The sequence below is a fragment of the Eutrigla gurnardus genome, assembly GCF_963514095.1.
Source record: "Eutrigla gurnardus genome assembly, chromosome: 2".
In the NCBI taxonomy this organism is placed as follows: Eukaryota; Metazoa; Chordata; class Actinopteri; order Perciformes; family Triglidae; genus Eutrigla; species Eutrigla gurnardus.
The window spans coordinates 10,751,210-10,776,544 of NC_139916.1; the positions used below are offsets into that span (position 1 = coordinate 10,751,210).

The following is a 25,335-nucleotide window of genomic DNA, read 5'->3' on the forward strand; positions in this document are numbered from 1 at the left end:
ACCATCCGGCAGGTCAGTTTGGAGAAGTGAGATCCAATTACAAACGGTAACTGGGGAAGCATGTGGAGATGCCTGGTGGGAACTGCCAAACTTCAAGCTGCCCACTTGTGATCCGATCACCCAAGAAGCATGTCAAGTCTTAACATTTCTTCAATTCATTTGAATGAGGGATATTTTGGAAAATATACAAAAGGATATGAATGTTCTAAGTAACAGTGCACACTGAGCTCCGGATTGAAATGTTTGTTTGAATGAAGTTTCTTCTTTAGCTGGTAAAGTGGGAAAAACAAAAAAAATGTGATGTGGGAATGATGAAAGGTAATCCAGCATTCACAGCCAATTACCACCAACACTTCTGAAATCCAAACTTGATACCGCGCCTGTCAAAGCTATACTCTAAAAGTTCACACGTTTTACCCTCGTCTGTATCACATTTTCTCTTTGCATTGAAACTGTCATGGTTGTTATGTCAGTTTTCATTTTCATTTACAAAGCTATTTCTTGTGTGAATCTCTGCAAAATACATCATGTAATTTAAGATCCATGCAGTGGAAAGCATTAACGCGGCATGCCAAGCAAAACTACTTGAGTTTTCAAGCAACACGTTGAAATTCAGCAGAAATAGAAAACTGCTGTTTGGGGAAAAAGACAAAAAAAAGACAAAAAAAAAAAGTTCGGGTCAAATTCAAATATGAAAGGAGCTGACAGGGCTTCAGCATTTCTCTCCAGATCCACAATATGAACATGATGTGAAATGAATGTTTAATGAGCAGAATAGAGAAATAAAGTGACAACAGGGCGACTGTCACTGATGCTTGAACCTTCTACTGAAATGAAAGATAGACAGAGGGGAATTTTGGGTCATGAGGGTGGACGTCATTGGGAAGGCTGGAAGATATGAGAAGAAATAACAAAAAAGAGAGAAAAACAGTGGTGGTTAATATGATAACACTGAAAAACTGCCAACACATCAGCTTTATTTGAACAGCATTGACTGTAACTGCTACAGCAACCAAAACAATTAGCCTACTGTTGCTGCCTCAGCAGCAAAAAAGGCCAATGTTTTCATCGACTACACAAACCAATACAACCTTGACCAATATGATTGCATGCTCCTATTGAACCTTTGCTAAGTCCTGCACTTCCAATGCAGACTGGCTAATCATAGCTCTGACGGATCCGACAACTATCCGGTTCCATTCGGTAGACTCTCATGCTATGCAACATTCATGTTCTGGCTTATATTTATTCCCGGTGTCTTGTGGGCGTATGGTACCTGAGCATGATAAAAAACTTAACGAATTGATATATATTTTGAGTTTTTACTAAAACAAAAAGGAAAATCTAAAATGTATGGCGATTTAAAAATAATTTTAATTGCAAGGAAGAAAGAATATTTTGTGACGTTTCTAGAAATAGCAGAATAAACAGACAATCAGACTCACATCTCTGTTTGTTGCTGTTGCTGGTTGGGAGGACGGAGGCGTTACGCGCCAGCAGTTTGACCGGCAAGGATTTGACCCGTCGTACCAGAGGCACCGCTACCCGCGGGCGTTTGACGGGCACCACCCGAGGGACCGGAGACACCCTGCCGTGGAACTCAAACAACCTGAAGAGAGTGAGGAGAGGGAGAGAGGAGAGACAGAAAGGGGAGAGAGAGAGAGGGAGGGGGCAAAGAAAGAAGAAGCAAAGGGAAAAGTTGGAAGAGGAGAATCGGGGTCAGCTGATGCAGAGGGGTCGTTGGAGGAACATGAGAGAGGCAGCAAGTGAGGAGAGAAGAGGAGAGACGACAAGGAGGCGGGATTAAGGTGAGACGAAAGAGAAAGGTGAAGGAGCTGAGAAGAAACACAGTTGGAACCAATCATTTATACCCAAATTCAGAGGTCGAAGACAAAAACAAATCAGTGCTTTTGCGGTACGATCGTACATACTCACGGTGTTCTTTGGCAGTTCGGACAAAATGAACAAATCTACATTTAATTGTTTTGTTCTTGCAGGAAATGATAGAAAACCGCAGCAACGCACATCAATCGGCACATTTCATGTGTGGAAACTTCATGAGTGAATTTAAATGCTTTTGAGGGATTTCTTAGCTTATGACCCCCCCAGTTGCAAATTTCCTGTTCTCCTGTATTTCATTGTGGATCTTTGTGTGCATCCATCAATGTCCTGACAGAGAATTCAGAGTGAGATGGGAAGATGAACAAAATAAGTGGGAGAACTTTCCTTTCATTCACATGCCGGCGTGCGTTCAGCAAACATTATGACATTCTAAAGTTCTAATGTGAATGAAAGATACTAGGATATATTGAACTTGGGGATCCTCCACAAAGAAAATTGAAAGGATTTGATGCAATTTGAGATAATATTTTGAGATCAACTATAGATCACAGTAAAAAAACTTTAAGACACCACTTGTTATACTTTCACCAACATTAGCCTTCATCTGAATATTTAATCCTTCTGAGAATGTCATTCAAAAGAGCAGATTCAGAGAACTTTTAAATTATGTTTCATTGATCATATAATTCATCACAAATGTTATGACAAAGCTCATTAATTTCCCCTCCAGTTTCAACATTCACTCGTTCTGTCTCCCTGTACATTGGACTTTGCCCCGCTTGGTCTTCCACATTTTTCTTTTTTTTCCCAGAGGGAACTTGAGATAATCACTATGTGTAATGAAAGAAGAAACGCTAGTATTCCAGTGAGAGGGTCTCTCCTGACCACAACACGATGTAACACTAATGCGACATGAAGTTTCACGCTGAGTTACACAAACACAAATAGGATGTGAGTGTTTTTTAGACATTTTTCAATATTGCTTTTGAATTTGATTTAATACATTTAAAATGTATTAAAAAAAACACGATCGAATAGTTTATTGTTAATACACCACTGGGGTATTGATATCTTAAGTGGTTGGAGTGTGTTTTGAATATAAATGTATATATATATATATATATATATAGTGTATAACACAATGTGAAGTGGAATAAAACCATACATTTACATTTAGGTCATTTAGCAGACGCTTTTGTCCAAAGCGACTTACAATAAGTACATTTGTCAAAAGAAGGAAACAAGGAAACCACAACGAATCATTGCCGATAAAGTAAGAGCTAAAAATAGAACAAGTGTTAGGTCCTCATCTGAGTAAACTAGTAGTTCAAGAGCAACAGTGCTACGATCAGAGTGCTATAGGTAAGGTTTTTTTTTTTTTTTTTTTTTTTTTTGGGGGGGGGGGGGGGATCATGCTAGTCGAGGTGAAGTCTGAACAGGTGAGTCTTGAGCCTTTTTCGGAAAATGGCAAATGACTCAGCTGTCCTGACATTAGTCGGGAGTTCGTTCCACCACTGAGGCGCCAGAACAGAGAAGAGTCTGGACTTTGCTGAGCGACATTTGTTTGATTTCAGCGATGGTGGAACCAGCCGGCCAGCTGAAGTAGAGGAGCGAAGTGCTCGCTTCGGGGCATGAGGTTTGACCAGTGTTTGAAGGTAGATGGATGCCGTTCCATTGATGGCCCTGAAGGCCAGTGTCATCGTCTTGAATTGGATGCGTGCTGCAACAGGGAGCCAGTGGAGGTCACGGAGGAGGGGGGTCACATGGGAGAATTTGGGTAGATTTAAGATAAGGCGTGCTGCAGCGTTCTGGATACGCTGCAATGGTTTAATCGCAGAGGCCGGGAGTCCGGCCAGGAGAGAGTTGCAGTAGTTAAGGCGGGAGATGACCAGTGCTTGGACCAAGAGTTGCGTTGCATCCTTTGTGAGGAGGGTCCGAATCCTGCGGATGTTGTAGAGGGCAAATCTGCAGGATCGGGCCACAGCAGTGATGTTGGGGGTGCAGGATAGTTGGTCATCGAGGATTACACCCAGGTTCCTCGCAGTTGACGACGGCAATACTGTGATGCCCTCGACAGTGACCGACAGGTCCATGCGAGGGCAGTCTTTCCCTGGGATGAAGAGGAGTTCGGTTTTATTCAGGTTAAGCTTGAGGTGATGTGCAGTTGTCCAGACAGAGATGTCAGCCAGACAGTCCGAGATGCGAGTTGCAATGTGGGTGTCAGAGGACGGGGGAAAAGAGAGGAACAGCTGGGTGTCATCTGCGTAGCAATGGTAGGAGAATCCATGCGATGTGATAACAGAACCTAGTGATCTGGTGTATAGTGAGAACAGAAGCGGTCCTAATACTGAGCCTTGAGGGACACCCGTGTCCAGAGAAAAGGGTTTGGACATAGAGCCATTCCATGTGACCTGAAAGGTGCGATTTGTCAGGTATAATGTAAACCAGGCGAGAGCAGAGTCAGTTATGCCAAGTTCAGCCAGAGTGGAGAGGAGGATTTGGTGATTGACTGTGTCGAACGCAGCATATAGGTCGAAGAGAACGAGAACGGAGGAGTGGGACGAGGCTCTGGCGTCTCGCAGGGACTCGGTCACTGTGAGGAGGGCCGTCTCAGTGGAGTGAGCAGTCCTGAATCCTGATTGATTAGGGTCTAGGAGGTTGTTCAGCGAGAGATAGGATGACAGTTGGTTGTAGGCGGCACGTTCCAAGGTTTTAGAGAGGAATGAAAGAAGAGATACAGGTCTGTAGCTTTGGATGTCAGTAGCGTCTAGGGTGGGTTTTTTAAGGAGAGGCTTCACGGTAGCTGTCTTAAAATCTGCTGGAATGACACCTGAGGTGAGGGAGGAGTTGATCAGGGTGGTGAGGAATGGCAAGATGTCGTGTGAGATGTCTTGGAGAAGAGAGGAGGGGATCGGGTCGAGGGAGCAGGTGGTGGCACGGTTAGATGTAACAAGTGCGTGAACATCTTCAGAGGTGAGGGGGGTAAGGCTGGTAAGACCATCCGAGTTGAGGGTTGGGGGAGATGTCTTCTGGGAGGGAATAGGCGTAAATGAGGAGCTGATGTCATTTACTTTCTTGGTAAAGTAAGTAGCAAAGTCATCGGCAGTAAGGAAGGAAGGGGGCGGAGGGGTAGGAGGGGTGAGGAGGGAGGAGAACACGGAGAAGAGTTTCCTGGGGTTGGAGGCAGAAGAGTTGATCTTTGCCAGGTAGAAGGCAGATTTAGCTGCCGAAACAGTTGAGGTGAAGTCAGAGAGGAGGCGGTGGTAGTCAGTAAGGTCTTCGTGCTGGCCCGATTTCTTCCATTTTCTCTCTGACGCTCGCAACAATGATCTGTTGGTTCGCAGAGGTTCAGACAGCCAGGGAGGGGGGGGAGATGATCGCGCAGGTCGTGAGATAGGGGGACAGAGAGTGTCCAAAGAAGAGGAGAGTGAGGACATCAGGATGGAGGAGGCTTCCTCAGTAGGTATTAAGGAGAACTGTTCTGAGGATGGTAGCGAGGAGATAACAGTTGAGGAGAGAGCGGAGGGAGTGAGGGATTTCAGGTTGCAGCGGCTGGTGACCATTCGAGGCGTAGAGGGGAGGGATGTGGTGGGCTCCATGGGGATGGAGAAAGTCACAAAGTGGTGGTCGGACACGGTGAGCGGGGTAACAGAGAGTGCCGAGATGCCACAGGATCTTGTGAAGACAAGGTCAAGTTGGTTCCCGGCGCGGTGAGTTGGTGGAGAGGGGGAGAGTGTAAGGTCAAATGCGGAAAAGAAGTCGATGAATTCAGATGAGTGCAGCTTTCCCGAGTGGATGTTGAAGTCACCGAGGACGACGAGTGGTGTGCCATCATCAGGGGAGCAGCTCAGGAGGGCATCCATCTCATCCAAAAAGTCACCGAGAGGACCGGGTGGGCGATAGATCACTATGATGTTGAGTTTGAAAGGAAGGGTGACAGAGACGGCGTGGAATTCAAGTTTAGATCGGGGTAGGTGGTCCAGAGGAAGGATCTGGTAGGACCATCTCGGTGAGATGAGGAGCCCAGTTCCTCCTCCTCGCCCTGTTCGTCTTGGGGAGTGTGAAAACGAGTAGGCAGTTGAAAGGGCAGCTGGATTGGCAGTGTTTTCTGGGGTGATCCAGGTCTCTGTGAGGGCCAGGAAGTGGAGAGACTGCAGGGAGGCATAGGCTGAAATGGTGTCCGCCTTCTTGACTGCAGACTGGCAGTTCCACAGCCCCCCTAGTACTTCAAGGTCCTTACCGGTGGAGAATGGTGGGTAGCAGAGATTGGATGGGTTACAGCCTCGAGTGAAGGGTCTCCGGTGAAATCTTCTCCAGTGTGATGTCCTGACTGGGATAAGACACATGGCTGCGAGGGGGGGTAAGATGTTATGCCTACCTCGGTGGACGTCCTCGATGGACTCCCGCAGATAGACTCCCTTGTCTTTGTTCAGCTGTCTTGACTCCCGCAGATAGACTCCCTTGTCTTTGTTCAGCTGTCTTGACTCCCGCAGATAGACTCCCTTGTCTTTGTTCAGCTGTCTTGACTCCCGCAGATAGACTCCCTTGTCTTTGTTCAGCTGTCTTGACTCCCGCAGATAGACTCCCTTGTCTTTGTTCAGCTGTCTTGACTCCCGCAGATAGACTCCCTTGTCTTTGTTCAGCTGTCTTCGTTCAGATGGCCAGACGCTGCAGCTGACGCTGTAGTGACAGCCTTTTTAAGTGCGCAGTTTACCGTAAGTACTGTGTGTGACCCCTCCCTCTAATCAAGTCTATTCACTACACCTGAGGTGGCTCAAACTTAGTTGATTAATCACTTAACATATGCAGTTTCACGACGATTTCAACAACAAGCTATCAGCACAAGACTAATGTTGCAACTAGCTTTACTCACACAATGCCTGAACCCAAATCTACAATTAGTTTCTGACTTACCAACAACAGACAAAGCAGCTTCCTTCCTTGCTCCAGACAAACCATTAAACCATTAAAAAATGTTTGAAGAAAAAGGTGTGCGACTGAGTTTTTACTTTTAAGTGAAGCGTTTGAGGATTTGCATCTCTGTTTGATGACACGACGCCACAAAACAATCAGAAAGTGACATTTCACTCAATTTATCCAGCGCTGTTCACCTCTCTCTATACATTCTCTAGCTCGCATGACCACTGCTGCTCTCTCTCTCTCTCTCTCTCTCTCTCTGGACACTAAAGATGAAGCTAAAAATGTAAATAGCCCTGTGTTTGTCGCAAGAGAAGCTCAGCCTACACTTATTTAATTTCCTCCGAGGCCTTGGGCTGCATGTGTGAAGAATCCAAGCAGGTTTTGTGTTGAAAGTGAATGCGTATGTTATAGATTAATTCATTGCATTTGACATTTTCCATATGTCATAATCATTTTCAGCTGCACTTGCGAGCCCACTACTCTCTCCTGCTCTTTTTATCCCCTCTCTCATTACCCCTCATCGGGGGTGTTTGCGTCCGTATCAGATAACTGATAACAGAGTTCAGCAGAAGTCAGCACAGATTTGCCGGAGTAATTCCCGGGCGGACTAGATGACTCGGTGCCGAGTCTCGAAGGCCCAGACAAAGCGGTATGTTGTCTCTGCATCGTGCATTAATATGAACCCAGCACCACGAAGGGAGCAAAACCGGCGGAGGAAATGGCAAAAACAACAAAAAATACAGATATGCAACGATTTGAGTGTTAGCATACGGTTGCGAAGCAAGAGACAGAAGACATCCCTTTGGCCTAGCTTTCCTAGAATACTACATCTAATAATAATAACATAATGGACCGTATATGTAACACACAATCCCCCTGGGTATTGATAGCATGATCAGACCGTAGAACGGGACCAAAACTCAGCTTGGATACACCGAAGTATTGCTCGTTGACCGCCTGACATTCTAGAGACATCGCTTCTCTGGAGAAAAGTAATGTGCTGGCCACATGTTGGGAAAAACCCCATCTGAGGTGAGAAAGCATATAGCATAAAAAAAAGAGTTTGAATGTTGGCAAGGGGTTATGGACATCTCAAGCCTTTTGGAAGACAGTTTAGTTGTTGGATCTGTTGAAAAATGGTGTGTAAGGGCCGTGTGAAGGAAAAGCACCGCGGACAAATATCAGAAGCAGTAAATGTGTGGACTAAAAAAGTGATTTTCTAAAGCTTTTACTCTGACGAAGACGTGTTAACGTTGAACTTGTTCTGATTATAACTCTTGACCAACATTTAATCTTTCTTTTAACACCTTGAGCATATCATTGGGTAAAAAGGTGAAAAAAAGAGGTCACATGAAGCTTTAGGTTTTTATGAAAACTATAAGTATCTCTGATTGTTAACACCATATCTCCCTGTATCGCCCACTCAATCTCATTTTCTGTCTTTCTCCATTTATTTCTCTCTCTCTCTCTCTCTCTCTCTCTCTCTCTCTCTCTCTCACACACACACACACACACACACACACAGAATCTGGATATGGTTTTGATAATATGAATGTTTTATTCTTAAACAGCTTTCTGTTTTGGCATTGAGCTCCGTCCATGTCTTGGGTCCAGCTGCTTTCATCACTTTTCAGCATGCACCTCTCCGATATCGGCATTAGTCGGGAAGGTCACTTTGGGAATTTAATAATTTACAAACTACAAGTCACTCTCTTAGAAATAACGTAGCTATTTGGATTACTTCGTAGAAGTTGTGTAACTTATTGACTACTTTTTGATAAATTGGCGAATGTTCCAAAGTGGGAAATAAAGTGGAATGGTTTCTCCCTGACAAATACAAAATTGATGACATGAAATAAAGCTCATCTTCAAGTTGTGTTCACTCAAGTCAGCAGGTGAACTTTCGTTTTATAGCAGGAGCTCTTTGGAAACAATAAAAAAAAAAAGTAATTTAATTCTCTACATCATTTGCCATAAACTTGTATTGTTAATACATTTTTTTCAGGTCAGAAGACAATAGGTCAGGTTGTTTGACCTCAAAGCTGCAGTAAAATTCAACCATCAATCTCTGCTTTTTTATTGGCAAATATTAAGGATATTTGGCTCAAACATTAAATATTGAAGAAAAAGGGCTCTCTGTCTTTTTTAGTCCCTCTTTTATTTGTATTTGATTCCCCTTGGCTCTATTTGACCAAAGCATCTTGTACGGATCATCTTGACTTTGTAGAAAAGTATCCAGCATGTGATTTCTCATTTTGGTGGTCAAGCAACACAGTAATGCAAATGAAGAGTCCCCTTTTCCCAACAGACATTAATGTAAAGCATTTGGACAAAGTTCTGAAACAAAAACCACAAGGCTGCTCTGCAATTTTGTCTTTGAGAATAAAATAGTTGAAATAATCTGTTGATGGTTATTGTGGAAATTCATGTTTTCATGCTGTAGTGTGGAACATATTGCACTATAATAACAAAACATCCGCTACTACTTCAATAATGTTCAATTTTCCGACAGTAACTTAAATACTTATATATTGAATCTGGCACCTTAGCTGCTAAGAGATTTTAAAGGCATCATGCATACATTTGACCATGACATATTTATTTTTTCTTTAAAGACTCAAAATTCCTGTTTACTTGTTGTTGACAATTCACAAAAGGATGGTAAAGGTAATTTATTTACCCTTTTGTAAATTCATCATTTGTCACACTGCAAACGTTAGATAAATGAATAGACAACTATCATTCCATTGACAACAGACTCCAAACATTACTATAGACCTGTTCACCACAGTGTTAATAGTCTCTATCAGCTCATAGGGGGAAGAATCTGACAAACGGACAAAACATCAGTGAGTTGGGATGAGAACGTGTTGGGTTTATAAATAGCTGATGAAATATATACATTTATTTTTTACCTAAAATGCAGCCACAAATCTTTGACTTAAGGACACATGCAGAAGTTTTGAGAGAAATTAAATGAAAAGAGGAAAAGAAGAAAAACTAGAAATAAGGCAGGAAAGAAAGAAAAGCACAACTTCATGTACAGATATAGTACACCATACATCCAGGCTAAAAATGTGAGCAAGTGAGGCTGCAAGATCACGGTGATTGGTGTAAATCAACGCTGAGGACCGCAACCCAGCTGTTCAGCATGTTTAAACATCTGTTAGGACAGATGTTTGCCCAGAAAAGGTCAACAGGGATTTCTCAAATTCTGGTACAGGGGCTGATTTGGGGTGGATGGATGGATGGAGGTTAATGAAGCTAGCTTTTGGCCAGGAGATCACCAGGTAGAATCCTGCAGTATTTTGTTTCTTTTCGCGGTGTGGCTGGGCTGACTCTGAGTCAAGGGATAGACTGGTATAATCGTAAAAAGAATCGAAGGATCTAGCAGAGAATTAAATGTTATTTAGTAAAACTACACAAAAAAATAGTGCTATATTCGTACACGTACAATGAAATCATTGAATTACAGAATGTAATTGGACAATTTACCATGTCGATGAAATCATTAAGCCTGCCATTTGTTGTCAAATTCTCAAATACTAAATAAATACTTTTGGTCTGGGTCTGTTCTTCATGGTTTGGTCACGGGCGGGTGTTTAGTTTCATTGAAGGGAAATTTTGATACTGAGGCATAAAATAACATTGTAGCCAATAATTTGCATTCAAAGTTTGAAAAAGGCCACGGGCCTTCGAAAGAGGCATGTTGGCTTGGAAAACTTGACTTGAGCTCTGACCTTATGTCCATCCAACACCATTGGGATGAACTGGAAACCCAACTGGGAGCCAGAGTATTATGAAGCCCACGTTGTGTAATAGGTTTGCCTTCCTACTGCAACATAAGTTGTGTTTGCCTCGTTCTGATAGTAATTTATTTTTGCCTCACCCAAGTAAAACGTCATTGCAGCTGTCAGCGTCCAAACAATGATCTTGGGAGCACAATTCTGCAGCCAGGATCCAAAAGCTTGTCCAATGCCATTCTGGAAGAAATGAAGGCTGTAATAGCTTGATGCCAATGGTTTTCAAAGGTATGGTTAATTTTGAGTGACCACATGGTTTTGGACACATCCCTGCTGATGCTCCGTTGGGCCTGGTTTCCAGCTGTTTGGCTCAGTTGTCTCGTCAATATTTGATCGTCTTGGCAAATTGGCCCTTCGCTCCAAAGATCCGTTCAGATTTTCCTAATTTGCAGGGTGGTTTTGTGGATTTCGAGCTCGTCATGGTTGTGTAATAATGATATTTGTTGCCCAGAGAGGTTGGAAGGAGATATGTTTCTAAAACATTATGTTTGTATGTAAAAAACTGTGGCACTAAGAATAGCAGAGTATGTTAGTAGAGTATGTTAGTTACTGAAGGTATACTTAATGTGTACACATGCTGTCATGACCTACCCCTTTACAGAAAGAGTGCTGCTACCTTAATTTTATTGTCTTGTCTAGATTGCCAGGTGATTTGGTAGTTCACCTTTACATTTTTATTTGCAGGGTTCAATGTCTGCATCTTTAACATCTTCACTAGTAGTAAAAATAAGGTCTTCTCTTCGCTTCACATCAAGTGTGAAAAGGTGGTCTGTGCAAAGTAAAGTGTGGGATAAAGATCATTGCCCTCCTACAAAGTAGCTACTTTGGTTGAAGTACAATAAGAATACATAAATAATCAAATTTTGTATTCCTCATCGAGTCCAAACGTTCTGTTTGAGACGTACAAAACCTAACTTATAATACATTATTCTCTGCGGGGATATTGTCATAATATTGAATTTTCACCAAAGCCAGAAAGCCAATTCAAATGAGAAGCTACCTCTTAAAATAATTTTGATTAAATAAAACAGTGAAGGATAATCACCATTTAATAACTTGTATAACCAGAATATCAAATAGAGCTCACATCAAAAATCAAGTTAGGTAAGATGTATTGCATTCTTAACTATAAAATGCAGGGAATGAATAACCATTAGCCTATTGCCAGGGAAAGGAATTTAAATGTATTATATTGCCGGAATTATGTAAGGACATCAGTATTAACTATTTATTATTATTTATTATTATTTCCATGTGTGGTTTTGCTGTTGGACCGAAATGAGTGAAGCCATAGATGCTATTTTTCAGTGCCCAAGCAATTATGACTTGGCAGAACACCATAACCACTCTAAAAACAAATTGATGGATATCTTTTTGGAATTTAGAAAGACTAGTGGCACTTGAACATATTACAAAAAAAATGGCTGAAACCAGAAACATCACAAATAAGCAAATGGAAAGATGCAATTAACAAAATCTATGAAAACTGTTGCGATTTGGAAGAGGATGCAGAAAACAAACATAATACAAGGTTTAAGGGGTTGGGATACATAGTAGGTATTATAACGTTTTTCGAAATAGTTGTTTTATATACATTCACCTCCCCTTCCTCCATCTCTATCTCATCTCTATTTTGCAGGATGACCCATGCATCATGCAGACACAGCACTGTGGAGATATGTATTGCTCTATGTTGTGTATGTTCCACTACATCCATGATAATTTAACACTGTGATCCTTGGCTGATCCGTTTGCTCTGACCTTGGGCAAAGTAGCTGTTGGTGATGTATAATTCAGAGAATTAACAGACATAGCTTTTTTCTCTCCCAGGGAGACAGAGAGTCCTTGATTACCCTTCACTGTATTAGGCTGTTTCATTGCAGACGGACAAACCTTGATGGATTTTGACAGGAATAAAAACAATAAAAGAGTTGTTTTTCCCTCACAAGCATGATTGTCTCTTGTGAAACATTAACCCTTGACACCACAACAGTTTCAAAACGTCTGAAAATAATGACACTGAATAACCCTGTTTTTTTATGTTTTACATGCAAGGATCTCATCCTTAGATGAGAGTAATATGTCAGTCCGACATCTGGGATCGTCCGGATAAATTGGAGCTGATTCATCTCAGCTGGACAACTCTACTTTCTCTCCTGCCCAGTATATAAACAGAAAAAGGTTCTCCATTGGTGTGCATGGAGGTTTGTATGTCATCGAAGTAAAGATTCAGTTTTAAAACCATGACCTTCCGTGAAAATCCATCAACACATACAAGTTCCTTGGATTTGCTTCAAGAAGGGGCAGAAAGATGATGACTTTTGCCTGGTGCTGTGGGAACAATAATAGTTACTACACTGTGACATAACTTCAGAGGTCAATGTCAATGGATTGAATTTGGCCAGCTGTTCCTCAGATTGGCTCAAGACGAAGGTAGGTGATCTCATAGCCGAGTCCTGGTCAAGTATTCAGGGGGCGCATCACCCTGCTGCCAGAGTTGGTGCTCGTTTTCTGTTTGTCTGTTCGGTCCAACAGGGTTTTGGATTGATATTTTGGAATGGTCTGACTGTTATCGAATGCCATTTAGATAAAGTCTTTTTTGTTTTTGAAAATGAAATTCTTCACATTGACGCAAATATACAAACAAGATTCCACAGCTTTCATGGCAACTAAGCCTGCACAAATGAGAAAATAAAAGGGTGAAACGCAAGTGAACTTTTCAAGCTGAAAATCTTCAAAACGAAATGACGTAATGGCAATCAATGGAAACCATAACCCTCGTAGAAAATTAGTGTAAAAAAATTAAATCACAGGCTAATCCAACTTGTTTAGCCTCCAGAGGCCTGTATGCCGATCTGTGGTGGAGTTTGATGCACCGATACATAATGTCCCACAGGTCCTCAATTGGATTTGGTTCAGGGGAACATGAGGGCCAGTCTATGGCATCAATGCCTTCGTCATTCAGGAACTCCACACATGAGGCTCCTGCACCACGATGAACCGAGGGCCCACTGCACCAGGAAGAACCCAGGGCCCACTGCACCAGGAGGAACCCAGGGCCCACTGCACCAGGAGGAACCCAGGGCCCACTGCACCAGCAAAACTTCTGACAATCTAACAATTTATTTCTGGTACCTTACAGCATGGGTACCATTTGCTATGACATGAAGGTGTGTGTAACCCTCCAAGGAGATGCCTCCCCAGACCATCACTTACCCTGACTGTTACAGGCAGCATGACTTCACCATGGCATCTCCAGACTCTTTCACAACTCTCACATGTGCTCAGGGTAAACCTGCTCTCATCCGCTAAGAGGACAGACCGCTGCACGGTGCTGGGCTGTGAGAGCAGGTCCCACTTGAGGACATCCGACCCTCATGCCACACTAATTCCCCTTTTTGGGGGTTTTCTTGCTTTTGCCTGTCCATTGCACCTGTTTCATCGTCAATTTAATTTCCACCACACATCACCACACCATTACTTCCTAAACAAAGATTGATATCCCTGAAGTTTAACTGACTCGGTATTGTAGTGTGATGATTAAGTGTTCCCTTCATTATTTTTTTAGCAGTGTATTTTTTCAGTAATATAACATAACATATGTGTCTATGGTGACATTCACAGAAGAAAATACTGTATTAAGTTACTGCTAATGTAAACCCCAACATTTCAAATTAAAAGCATGTAACTGGTGAAAAAACAAATGCATTTGTCAATGAGCTTGACTCTGACTGCCATCCTTCATCAAAAATGCATCGACAGAACAAGACTTTCTGGAATTTTCTGACAGCATTGTTTATTCTATAGACATGGGTCATGTCAATACATAGCTAATTCAATTCAGCTAAATATGTAATATCGCTCCTTTAAACTTCTTCTACAGAGACAGTGAACCAAAAATGGCATCATATTTTTCCAATAGACAAAAAGGGGGGGGGGGGGGGGGGGGGGTTAACACCATATTTGCTCCCTTGTTATATAGCTAAACATGTTTAACTCACATTGTGCTTCCAAACAAAATTCTGCCACAGGCTGCTGAGATTAACCTCCTGCTGATAGCTATAAACACCAGAGCCAAGAGTCCCATGTGTTCAGACCCCGACTGCTGCCCTGCTGGCTCTGGAGGGGAGAAGAATGCTGGAAGGACCCCAAGTACCATCCTTTCTCTTACCTGTCATAGAAGTCTTCTCTGTAGTAATCATAGTCAAACTCGTAGCCACTGAGGAAGAAGCACAAAAGCACACAGTGACTTATAGCAAAAAACTAAAGAAGTAATACAATACGTTCCATAACACGAGCACAAAACCACATTTAAAACAACACATGGGAACAGAGAGGGGGTTTCTCATGCAGTTTATATTTCCGCATACAAATTAAAAATGCGTTAAAAAAAAAGAAGGGGGCAATAATTACAAACTGAGTGGGAGAGACAAAGAAACCACAACATACTTCCACTCAGCCCAAGAGACAGAAAGAGAGACATAAATATGACAAAAACAAAAGAGAACCTGGCAAGAGGAGCTGGATTCTCGTGAATACGCTTAATGTTTATTGACACATTTTACAATTTTCCTGGATTCGGGATTTGGGGGGGGGGGGATAATGAAGTCAGAGAGTCTTCAACCAAACAATAAAAACCTGGTAATTATGGAGCTGTAAACCAATTAGAAATAAATACTGCCTTTTTTATCTCTATGCATGAGTCCTGGAGAGGCATTATGTTTTTCGGGTTATAAGTCCATCACGTGAACCAGATATCTCAGAAACATCTCGATGGACTTGGACTCCACTTGGACTCAAATTAGTAATAATTAGGATTTGGTGGTAAAATGTCACCATGATCTCGCGAAACATGTTTTGGGCGATAACTCAGGAATTCATATGCTAATTTTGACAATTTCACACAAATGTCTAAAAGGATCAAATTAGATATTTTGGACAGACATGAATATAAAATACTTGGCTGGTTGGCGGAAGGAGAGGTGTCGAAAAGTACAGACGTCCTAGTAGATAAACTCTTGGGAAAGTACGGATTCAACTTCTTTACTCTGTCTCTGGCTAACTGAATCTCACGTTATATTAACAAGAAAATAATCAACAATTCCCCTCAAATACATTCAAACTAAAGTAACAAGCCTGTTTTGAAAATGTGGGCAGAAAGTACAGATTCCTGAAGATTCTACTAAATTACAGTAACAGAGTATTTACCTCCCACCTCAATAACTGTTGGCTGCTTCGATGAATGCAGCTTTAAAATAGTCAGGGAATATTTCTGAAACACCTACTTTGAGACTCTCTGAGATGCTGTCTTTTTGGGACTGTATTATATTCAAATGTCTTTCATATTCATCGTTTTTCTAATATTTTCTCCACCACAAGAGATTACTTTATTCTTAACTTTTTATGTACATGAAAAACATTTTGAGTAATAAACCTTATTTAAAATGTTCTTAGAATGATTGCCAAAGAATCTGATTTTTCACCAAAATACCAGCTTTTGTCAGGCATGAAAAGCTTCTGAAACAGTAAACAACGTTGTTTCGGTTTAGCAGCCGTTTAAGGCAGTGCACCTTTACAATACAAAGCAAACTCTGACAGTGATTACCACCATAACAATAATCAGTTATAATGGTTAAAGTGTGTCATAGGTAAAAACAAATCGGACAAACTGTACTGTTAATACTGTCCGTCTACAGCAAACAGTTCAAGACTAAATACTCATGACGGACTTTAACCAGGGGGGCTGACATGGTAAAATAGAAGCCTGAGCCGTTGTCGATTAAAACTTAAGACTACAGGTCTCGGCCTCCACCTTCTTCAGGGAGTCATTATCCTGTGTAGGTGTTTTTTAAAGCATTGGCCCTACATCTCAGTCCCACATGACCACCTGCATTGGTGGGCTACATATTCTCTGGTTGGCCTTGTAATACATACCTTTAAAAATAAGAAGTCCTGAAACTTTTTTGTAATGCACTGATCTGTCAGACATAAAGGCAGTGTGTACCTGTAGAGGGAAGTGGCTGAGCGCTTCAGGATTTTGGGTCTGCTTGGCTTCGGTTCTCCAGCCATGTTGATATCTGAAAAAAGAAGCGGAGGAAAAGAAAGAGGAGCATTTGAAAGTTTGAGGGAAAATAGAAATATTTAGTAAAATATCCGTATGAACACTTAAAAACAAAACAAAAAAGGGGTTAAACATAACCAGACGATATCAGCTTATTGCAGGGAAACTATCTCTAAAGGTGGATGGTGTGTTGCTGTGTGACTTCCACTAGAGGATGCTGTTGAGCCATCTTACAACATCTTCCCTCTGGCTGCACAGTGCCCCATACAGTCAGCTGTTCAGCTGCTTGTTCAGCCAGTCAACTTGAAATTAACAAAATCTCATTTCCAGCTCTACTGTTTGAAGATTTCTCTTATTTATGGTGGTTAAAAATAAAAAACAAAAACAAAAGGTTTATCATGTACTCAAGTGGTCAAGAAGGAATACCATGTATATTTACGTATACAATATATATATGTATATGAAGACAGGATGAGGAAAAAACAATGTAATCTGTATTACAGCAATGAAGGATTAATGAAAGTTTTGGACCAAAACAACTGCCCCATAAATGATATCTAAATGTCAAATTGGAGCACAACAGGACGGTTAAAGTCCCAGTCGGCAAGTCCGGCAGATCGAGGGCACTCTGTCAGATTTTGAATGTTTACAACTCTCACGCTCTTCCACCACGACCACCGAGCTCCTTCCCCTCAACTTCGTGCCCTTTGAAATCCCTTAGATCACGCCACCTTTGAAACGCGGGTCCGACGTTGACTCTGGTTTTATCATGGGCCCTGTCGCAATCTTTCTTTTTTCCTTATTTTCCACCAGTGTTTTCTTTTCCTTTGTTGTTTTGGACCTCCTCATTTCGTTTTTTAACCGGGGAATTAGAAGCTTGTTCCTACTTCCCTCCGCCTCCCCCCTGTGATAGTGGTACAACCCGAGGGAAGAGGGGCTCTGTGTGCACGAACACAGCCCTGCGTGCTGATTCGACAGGATAACCACGGGCTTTGTTGATATTTTGCAAAACAAACAACAGGCTCTACGTGCACGTAGAGGCGCGCTTTTTTTCTAAAACCGACTGATTTATGTTGTTCTATCGGAGCATAGTGTCGGCTTCGGTAAATATGATAAAAAAAAATGTTGCCGACTGGGACTTTAAAGTCCCAGTGAAATCGACATTAGAGTCTTTAACTTCTTCAGTTGTTCATTCAAATCATTTGATTGGGCCGCTAAAAAGAATGAAGTGTGATAAAGAGCAACAGAAGACGGTGGCTCCACACCTCCCTCATTGCTAGAAGTTGCAAGTTGTTTGATGAAGAGATGTTATGACATTATTTGATATTGGTCGCCACTGGCTAACATCATATTTTGAAGAAAAATTACTTTTGAAATTCTTATCACGAAGGAATATAATTTTTTGCATATATTGGCAAATAGTTGTACAATATGACTGGGACTTCCATCTAAAGGTTTTTTTTTTAAATTTCATCTCAACTTTAAGGGTGGAAAAAAGGGTCAGGAATAACACGGGTGTTTCTGTTAAACAATTGTTTGAATGTTTTCCAGGCAGGATTTGGACCACACCACAGCACCGTGGCTGCTCATGTTAAGGTCTTGGCATCTGCTGAAACACAGAGAGTGGAAAAGTGGAAAAGCTTCAATACATTTTTAGTGCTGCATTCAACACGGTCAGACCACGATATAATACTAGACAGACTTGACAATGCGGTTGGACTTTCTGGCACAGTGCTATACTGGTTTGAACCCCATTTGAAGGATCGGGACCACACTGTCGATCACTGATTAAACATCCGTTGTAAAGATGTGACATATGGAGTCTCCCAGAGGTCCATTCTCTTCTCTTCAGCTGATTACCGCTTTGTGGTTTTATTTTTGTTCAGACGACTATTAGGGTTCATTTGTGTTGTGTTCCCACACGGCACATGTGGGCGAAAAGCTAATAGCTGCTCTGTGCGGCGTGCACACAGGGAAAACCCATTCGTTCTCTAAACCTATTATCCTGTTAAGGATCTCTGGGGGGCTGCAGTCTATCCCAGCATGCATTGGATGAGAGGCAGGGAACACCATGACAGCTCAGCAGTCTATCCAGACGGCCGCCAATGGGTCTGAGAAGTGAAGCCCATGCTTAAAGGAGAAATCCGGTCATTTTTGACCCCATGTCCGTTGTCCTCAGGGTCATCCCGACTTATTAGAAGCAAAAAACCCGACAAAAATTGACGTTGCCTAGCCCGAGATCTGTACCTGCCTGGCAGCCTTCCAGACTCGCTACAATGCTAACCCATTGGGGCACCGTTGTATCTGCTTTCCTGGGCCACAGAAAACAATTCCAAGACCTATGCAACACAGGTTGTGTCCGTACGACACCACGGCGCTCGTTTAGCACAAATAGTGTGGCAAAACGACATAAATATGTGTGTTTTAGCATGAAGTTACTCACCCCAAATCACCCCGTAGAGTAGACATTAGCAGTAGACAGCCGAGCGCCTGTCGTCCCTCCCAGTCACGCAGAAACGAAAACGTTTTTCACGTAGTTTTGATTTTGTATCCATAAAGAAACGACTGAGCAGTGCAGTCGTCCTGTCCGTAATAAATCCATGAAGATGTTACGTCCATATGTATGACTATGTTACAGCATAGCAACGATAGCTTACAGCTAAACAGCAGCCGGGAGCCAAAACAATGCAAGTCTCGCGCAAGTTCCCGTCTGCCGTCCTCACTACAGTGAAACATCTTGGACAGTCGCGCGAGGGTCACTTTGTTCTCACTCTGTTGATGAGAGACTGCAGTCTCGACGCGCGACGCGCGACACGCGACACGCGACAAGCGACTCCCACTCATGCCGTCAACACAACTAGCCTACTGAGACTGCGCGAGATTTGTTGTCGCTGTAGCAGCTTCAACTGTCACACAGGCTAAGCAATCTTACTATGTAGGCTAGCGCCAGTTACACTGTCATATGGACATGACGGCACTGCTCGATGGAAAGAAGTTTGTCACTAGTGGCTTGAAAACAGCTCCAGAGTGAGGACGTCGGGAGACGGGAACTTGCGCGAGTCTTCCATTGTTTTGGCTCCCGGCTACTGTTTAGCTGTAAGCTATCGTTGCTATGTTTCTGCGGTGACTGGGACGGACGAGCGCCCGGAACGTTACTAGCTGAAGCTATGTTGCTATGTTGTAACAGTCATACATATGGACGTAACGGCTTCATGGATTTATTACGGACAGGACGACTGCACTGCTCGGTCGTTTCTTTATGGATACAAAATCAAAACTACGTGGAAAACGTCTTCGTTTCTGCGGTGACTGGGACAGACGAGCGCCCGGCACGTTACTAGCTGAAGCTATGTTGCTATGTTGTAACAGTCATACATATGGACGTAACAGCTTCATGGATTTATTACGGACATGACGACTGCACTGCTCGGTCGTTTCTTTATGGATACAAAATCAAAACTACGTGAAAAACGTTTTCGTTTCTGCGGTGACTGGGAGGGACGACAGGCGCTCGGCTGTCTACTGCTAATGTCTACTCTACGGGGTGATTTGAGGTGAGTAACTTCATGCTAAAACACACATATTTATGTCGTTTTGCCACACTATTTGTGCTAAACGAGCGCCGTGGTGTCGTACGGACACAACCTGTGTTGCATAGGTCTTGTAATTGTTTTCTGTGGCCCAGGAAAGCAGATACAACGGTGCCCCAATGGGTTAGCATTGTAGCGAGTCTGGAAGGCTGCCAGGCAGGTACAGATCTCGGGCTAGGCAACGTCAATTTTTGTTGGGTTTTTTGCTTCTAATAAGTCGGGATGACCCTGAGGACAACGGACATGGTGTCAAAAATGACCGGATTTCTCCTTTAAGTGCCTTAAACTTTGTTAGTAGCTTCAAACCAGGTCACTTCGTTCGCTGGTTGCAAAATTGCCAAGATGGCGACAGTCAAAGTGCTGAACTCGAGGCTTCAAAACTGTAGTCCACAAACCGATGGGTGACGTCTAGTTCTTATATATAGTCTAAAAGTCTATCATGGGAAATATTTGGATTGTGAGTTTGCAACAGCCAGCGGCTGAAGAGTGTATGTGTGTGTGTGTGTGTGTGGGTGTGTGTGTTTAAGGCAGTGATCCAGAACCATGAACACCTTCATCCAACCCAAACTATTATTCTATACATGATAGACATGATTCCATGGTTTACAGTTTCACTGAATTTAACACTTGTTTGTTCTGGGGCCCGTGTTTTAAATTGTAGATATATTTGTTGGTTTTTCAGTCTACTCGTGCAAATACCAAAACATTATATCTGAATTCTATATCTATAATTTAAGGTGATATAAGGTTTTAGCTCCAGACAGTCTTGGTATGTTCAGGTGGTCACACCTGAAGTTATGACAGCAAAGTTTTGGACTTAAATCAATTTGTAACAGAATCACCATGACCAGTGACTTTGCTCATGTAAACCTAAATACATGCATACTTGGTTAGGTAAAGTCAAATATTAAAATAATTACGTAGTAAATAGCCTACCTAGCATATGTGATGCAAGGTGAGTACTTTGCGTTGTTTGAACCAACCAGCTTTGCAGATCTTTAAACATCACGATGCTGAAAAGGCTAACGAGCGCCTTGTGCATCCTATCAGAGGACGAAGGCCGTAACAAACAACCAAAAACAATAGTGATATTTCAAGTGGTATTTTTACGCTATTCCACCGATCGAAAGTCGGTGGCTAAAATGCTGCCACTATTGTAGCTTTGTGCCAACAACATCCTTTGAAATATTTAAAACAAATCAACTTTTATGACGTTTATAGCATTTTATTTCCATTTTTAACAATCTGAGGTAGCCCCTCGTCCTCTGACAGGAAGCTGTTTCAAAGATTAAATTTATTTGAGTGAGTGTTTTGCTGTTGGATGAACTTTACATAATAATCTGGTTTTATGCCTGACCAATTATAACCAATATGTGAGTTTCTTGACTTGCAACATCATCTGTGAGAAACATTGTGTGTGAAAAATCATGTCGTTGACTACCGTGGATATTTCTTTCTGAAATAAAGCCCCAAGTTGGTCCATTAGGAGGGGGGTCAGCCTTTGTATTCAGATCTCGACACGTAAATCATACACATACACGTATACAATGGCTAGTGCTAGTGATGCAGTGTTAAATATTGATAAGCACCAGGTATGGTGAATGGGTATTGAGGCCTTTACATCAACAAACACTGTGTGTCCCAAAGCAATGTGGTCAAGTATTACGCCACCTGACTTCCTCAACTGCAGTCCTGCACATCCCGGCTCACAGTCACGTGGGTTATATGTGAACTACAATGCATCGCTTTTCATGGATATAGGTACGAACTGTAAACGAGAACAGCCCGATAATTCCCGCTGTGTCATGTGGACTCACCCAGCGTCTGTCCGGCAAGCACCCTGCTGTTCTCCCCGATCACCGCCCCCCTGGCGTGCCTCTCGCTGGCGTACTGGATGAAGGCGTAGCCCTTGTGCACGGAGCAGCCCAGCACCCGGCCATACTTGGAGAAGATGCTCTCCACGTCCGACTTCTTCACCACCGCTGTGTTCAGGTTACCGATGAACACCCGGGAGTTGATCGACTTTGGATCCGTCTTGTTGGTCACGTTGCTGGTCTGGACCTTCAGGGACATGCTGGAGCGACCCGACGAATGGATGGATCGGGAGGGAGAGACGCCGAGCGATGCGGACCTGAAAGTGGGTAAAAGAGAACAGATGACTGATGTACTCAAAAGTAACAAGACTCATAACTGAACAAATACAAATAAAAACATATGGAAAAGCACGATTCAGTAAAGTTGAAATACCTGTCAAGACAGAAAAGACTTTATGTTTGAGGTTTTCAGGGACTCAGTCAATAACTTTCTTCACTGGACTTCAATTAGAGTGCACATACATTTTTACACACAGATGTAAAAACCTTGGTGCACACAGTCACAGTGTGGGTGTGAGGCCTTCTAGTGAAGTAAAACAGCCTTGGCAAGGTTTTTCCGACCACATAAAAGGTCACTCAGGGTCTGTTCTGTGAAACTGCTTCACCAATCTACTGCCACAGAATCCCACGATTCTCTTCCTTTCACTATGGACACAAAACTCTCTAGCAACGAAAGACACATTTGTCCGTAGCACACAAAGGCACCACAACAATTTCACTTATAAAACCATCCTGGTCTCCTAAAAGTTACTTTCCCACACAACAAAACCTCCTTCGTAAATTAAATTTTCAAGGGAAACACATTTTGTCACGATTTCAAACGACTCTGCGAGAGGGTTTGGTGGACGGGTCACGAAGCACAGGGCTTTCAGGAGACCGATATCCGTGTCCCCGTTTGATCCAAGGAGGGGTTTTTTGACTGAACATAACCAAGTTTCGTTTTGTTTCAATTTAGTAGTCATTTAAAAACCAATCCATGATGTTATTTTTACTAAACCAAACCAACTTCCGTTGCATTTTTGTTTTGTTTCAATTTCCTAGGCCAATTTAAACCAAATCATGTTTTATTACTAATAGTTCTGTTGCCTTAATCTAATTATGTTCCTTAACAGTTTCAAAACTATTTACATCTGCGATTGTTTGGTCCAGAAATAGGTTTCCCTGGAAATGTAACTAAGAGTGCAGTTTAGTTGTATGGGAACATTATTTTGTTGGAGCTTGCACCAACATTTTTTTAATTGAGGAAGAGGAGACAATACATTTTTTTCAGCAATTATCAGCACTTAAGGAACAGACTTTCAAAGCAGGTGCACATGTGTAATAACTGAAGTATCATCTGCACCTTCACTCGCACTTCAGTGAAATGCTGTTCCTTCAAAAAGGGAGGAATCACCAAGTCATTACACACCACCGGTGCCACCAGTGAATCTTTGACGACTCATCTCATTACTAATAGAAGCACTTCAATCGAAAGGGAAGCTCAAGTCAAATCTACATAAATTTGGAGGGGAAAGAACAACAAAGTTAAACAAGTTTGCTCGGATCAAACAAGTTACAGCAGAAGAAAAATAAATCCACTGCTTCTTCGTCGCATGAGACAAGATCAATCGATCACAGAGCGGGATTTGAAAACCAAATGTAGTTTTTATCTTCATCCTCGCTGTGTGCCGAGTCCCTCTATCCACCTGACTAATGAACACATGCTGAGAAGTAAGGGAGAAGCTAAGATGGGGGGGAATACGTCACGTTGGCGTTGAGGAATAGTGGGAAGCTATCAGCAGGACTGCAAATCATGTCGGCCATCTGCGCCCCTGTGCACTGACATAGGAACTCATAGAAAAAACATAGGCCGTATACACAAAGCCCTGCCCTATACGATTGGACTTATTTTGCAGCCAGAAGAGTCGCCTCTAACTTAATATAGAAAGAATGCAAGAAGGCAATGCTCTATTGGCTTTGCTTTTAGGAATAAGACGTTGCCGTCTGAGAAAAACAGCTCCATTACGCCACAAGAGGTCAGAAAGACCACAGGGAACTTTTGTTAACTCAAAGAAAATCAGCTTTTTAAGATATAAACACCCTCCACCAGCAGTATTAAAGGGAATTTCAAGAGCAGCACAGTTTCATTAAGTCACCAAAGAATCACTGTTCCGAACTATTTCTCTTTCCCTGTTTACTGAACAACTACGAACTGACATGAAATTGAACTTGCACAAAAGCAGTTACATAACTACACATATTCCCACTGCTGAAGGAAAAACAGCAAAAAGCTGAAACTACAAGTAAAGAATGTCCCCAAAAGCAAATCAAGTATGCAGTTTTAAAATCATTTTTTAAATCCCTCAATGTCAAGATAGAGAAGTGATTCCTGCATGCAGACATGCTCATTTTGTGTCACATAAATTACCAAATAAAGTCTACATTCAAATCAAAACTGCGTAACAAATGCAACCATTAAAATGTCATAATGTTGTGTGTGAGTCATCAGATAAAAAACAAGTAACACATTCACAAAATAAACCACATTGTTTGATAAGACACAGTGCAGAGAGATTTTAAAAGCACGATTAAGGATAATTTGAGCACCAAATGTACCTCTACTGACATGAAATGACATTTAAATTTGCAAATGTGTTTGTTATATCGTTTGGGTGTATCTATGCTTAATTTCTTTTAGGTTTTCATGTTGTATTTAACTTTTTGCTTTCTTTTAAAAAAAAAGTCTGTTATCTGCATTTTCATGTGGTAAAACCCACATGTAGAATGGGATTATTCTGGTTAATGACAGTTAAATATAACTTAAACACATTTAACTGAATATGGCTGGCACCTCTGAGCTTTCCATCGGATGTCGGCACTCGGCTGAAGGGATTTGTTCCCACTCAGCCACAAGAGCATTATTATGTTTATTTCACTGTGAAGGTTATCATGTTCAGTTTACGTAATTTATGCTGGAGGTGTTTAATGGGTTTGAGTTCAGTAGAGGCCAGTCACATTCTGCAACACTAAACTGAGAAAAACGTTTCTTTATGCCGCTGGTTTTGTGTGCAGGGGCATTGCTATGTGAAACACCAAAGGGTCAAACACAAACTGCCGCAAAGTTGGAAGCATATTGTTGTCTAAAAATATAACAAACATGTATCAAATTGTCAGCTTGCTTTTACTTGCGAACGTTTGCTCAAACAAGGATCATTTGTTTTTATTCAGGGTGCCATTTGTATCAATTTGCATCACTCATGCTCGAG

At 42.1% G+C, this 25,335-nt stretch overlaps 1 protein-coding gene across 1 annotated transcript in view; it reads right to left on the reverse strand.

Annotated features, from left to right (window-relative positions):
* Window positions 1-25,335, reverse strand: part of raly (RALY heterogeneous nuclear ribonucleoprotein) — a 120,108-nt gene that overhangs the window by 26,607 nt on the left and 68,166 nt on the right. The window contains exons 2-5 of the mRNA XM_084026580.1: window positions 22,034-22,347; window positions 16,570-16,642; window positions 14,737-14,784; window positions 1,446-1,609 (exon numbers count right to left, since the gene is read on the reverse strand). Of these exons, the coding sequence (XP_083882706.1) occupies window positions 1,446-1,609; window positions 14,737-14,784; window positions 16,570-16,642; window positions 22,034-22,289 (541 nt within the window). The 5' untranslated portion in view covers window positions 22,290-22,347. The remainder of the gene's footprint in view (window positions 1-1,445; window positions 1,610-14,736; window positions 14,785-16,569; window positions 16,643-22,033; window positions 22,348-25,335) is intronic.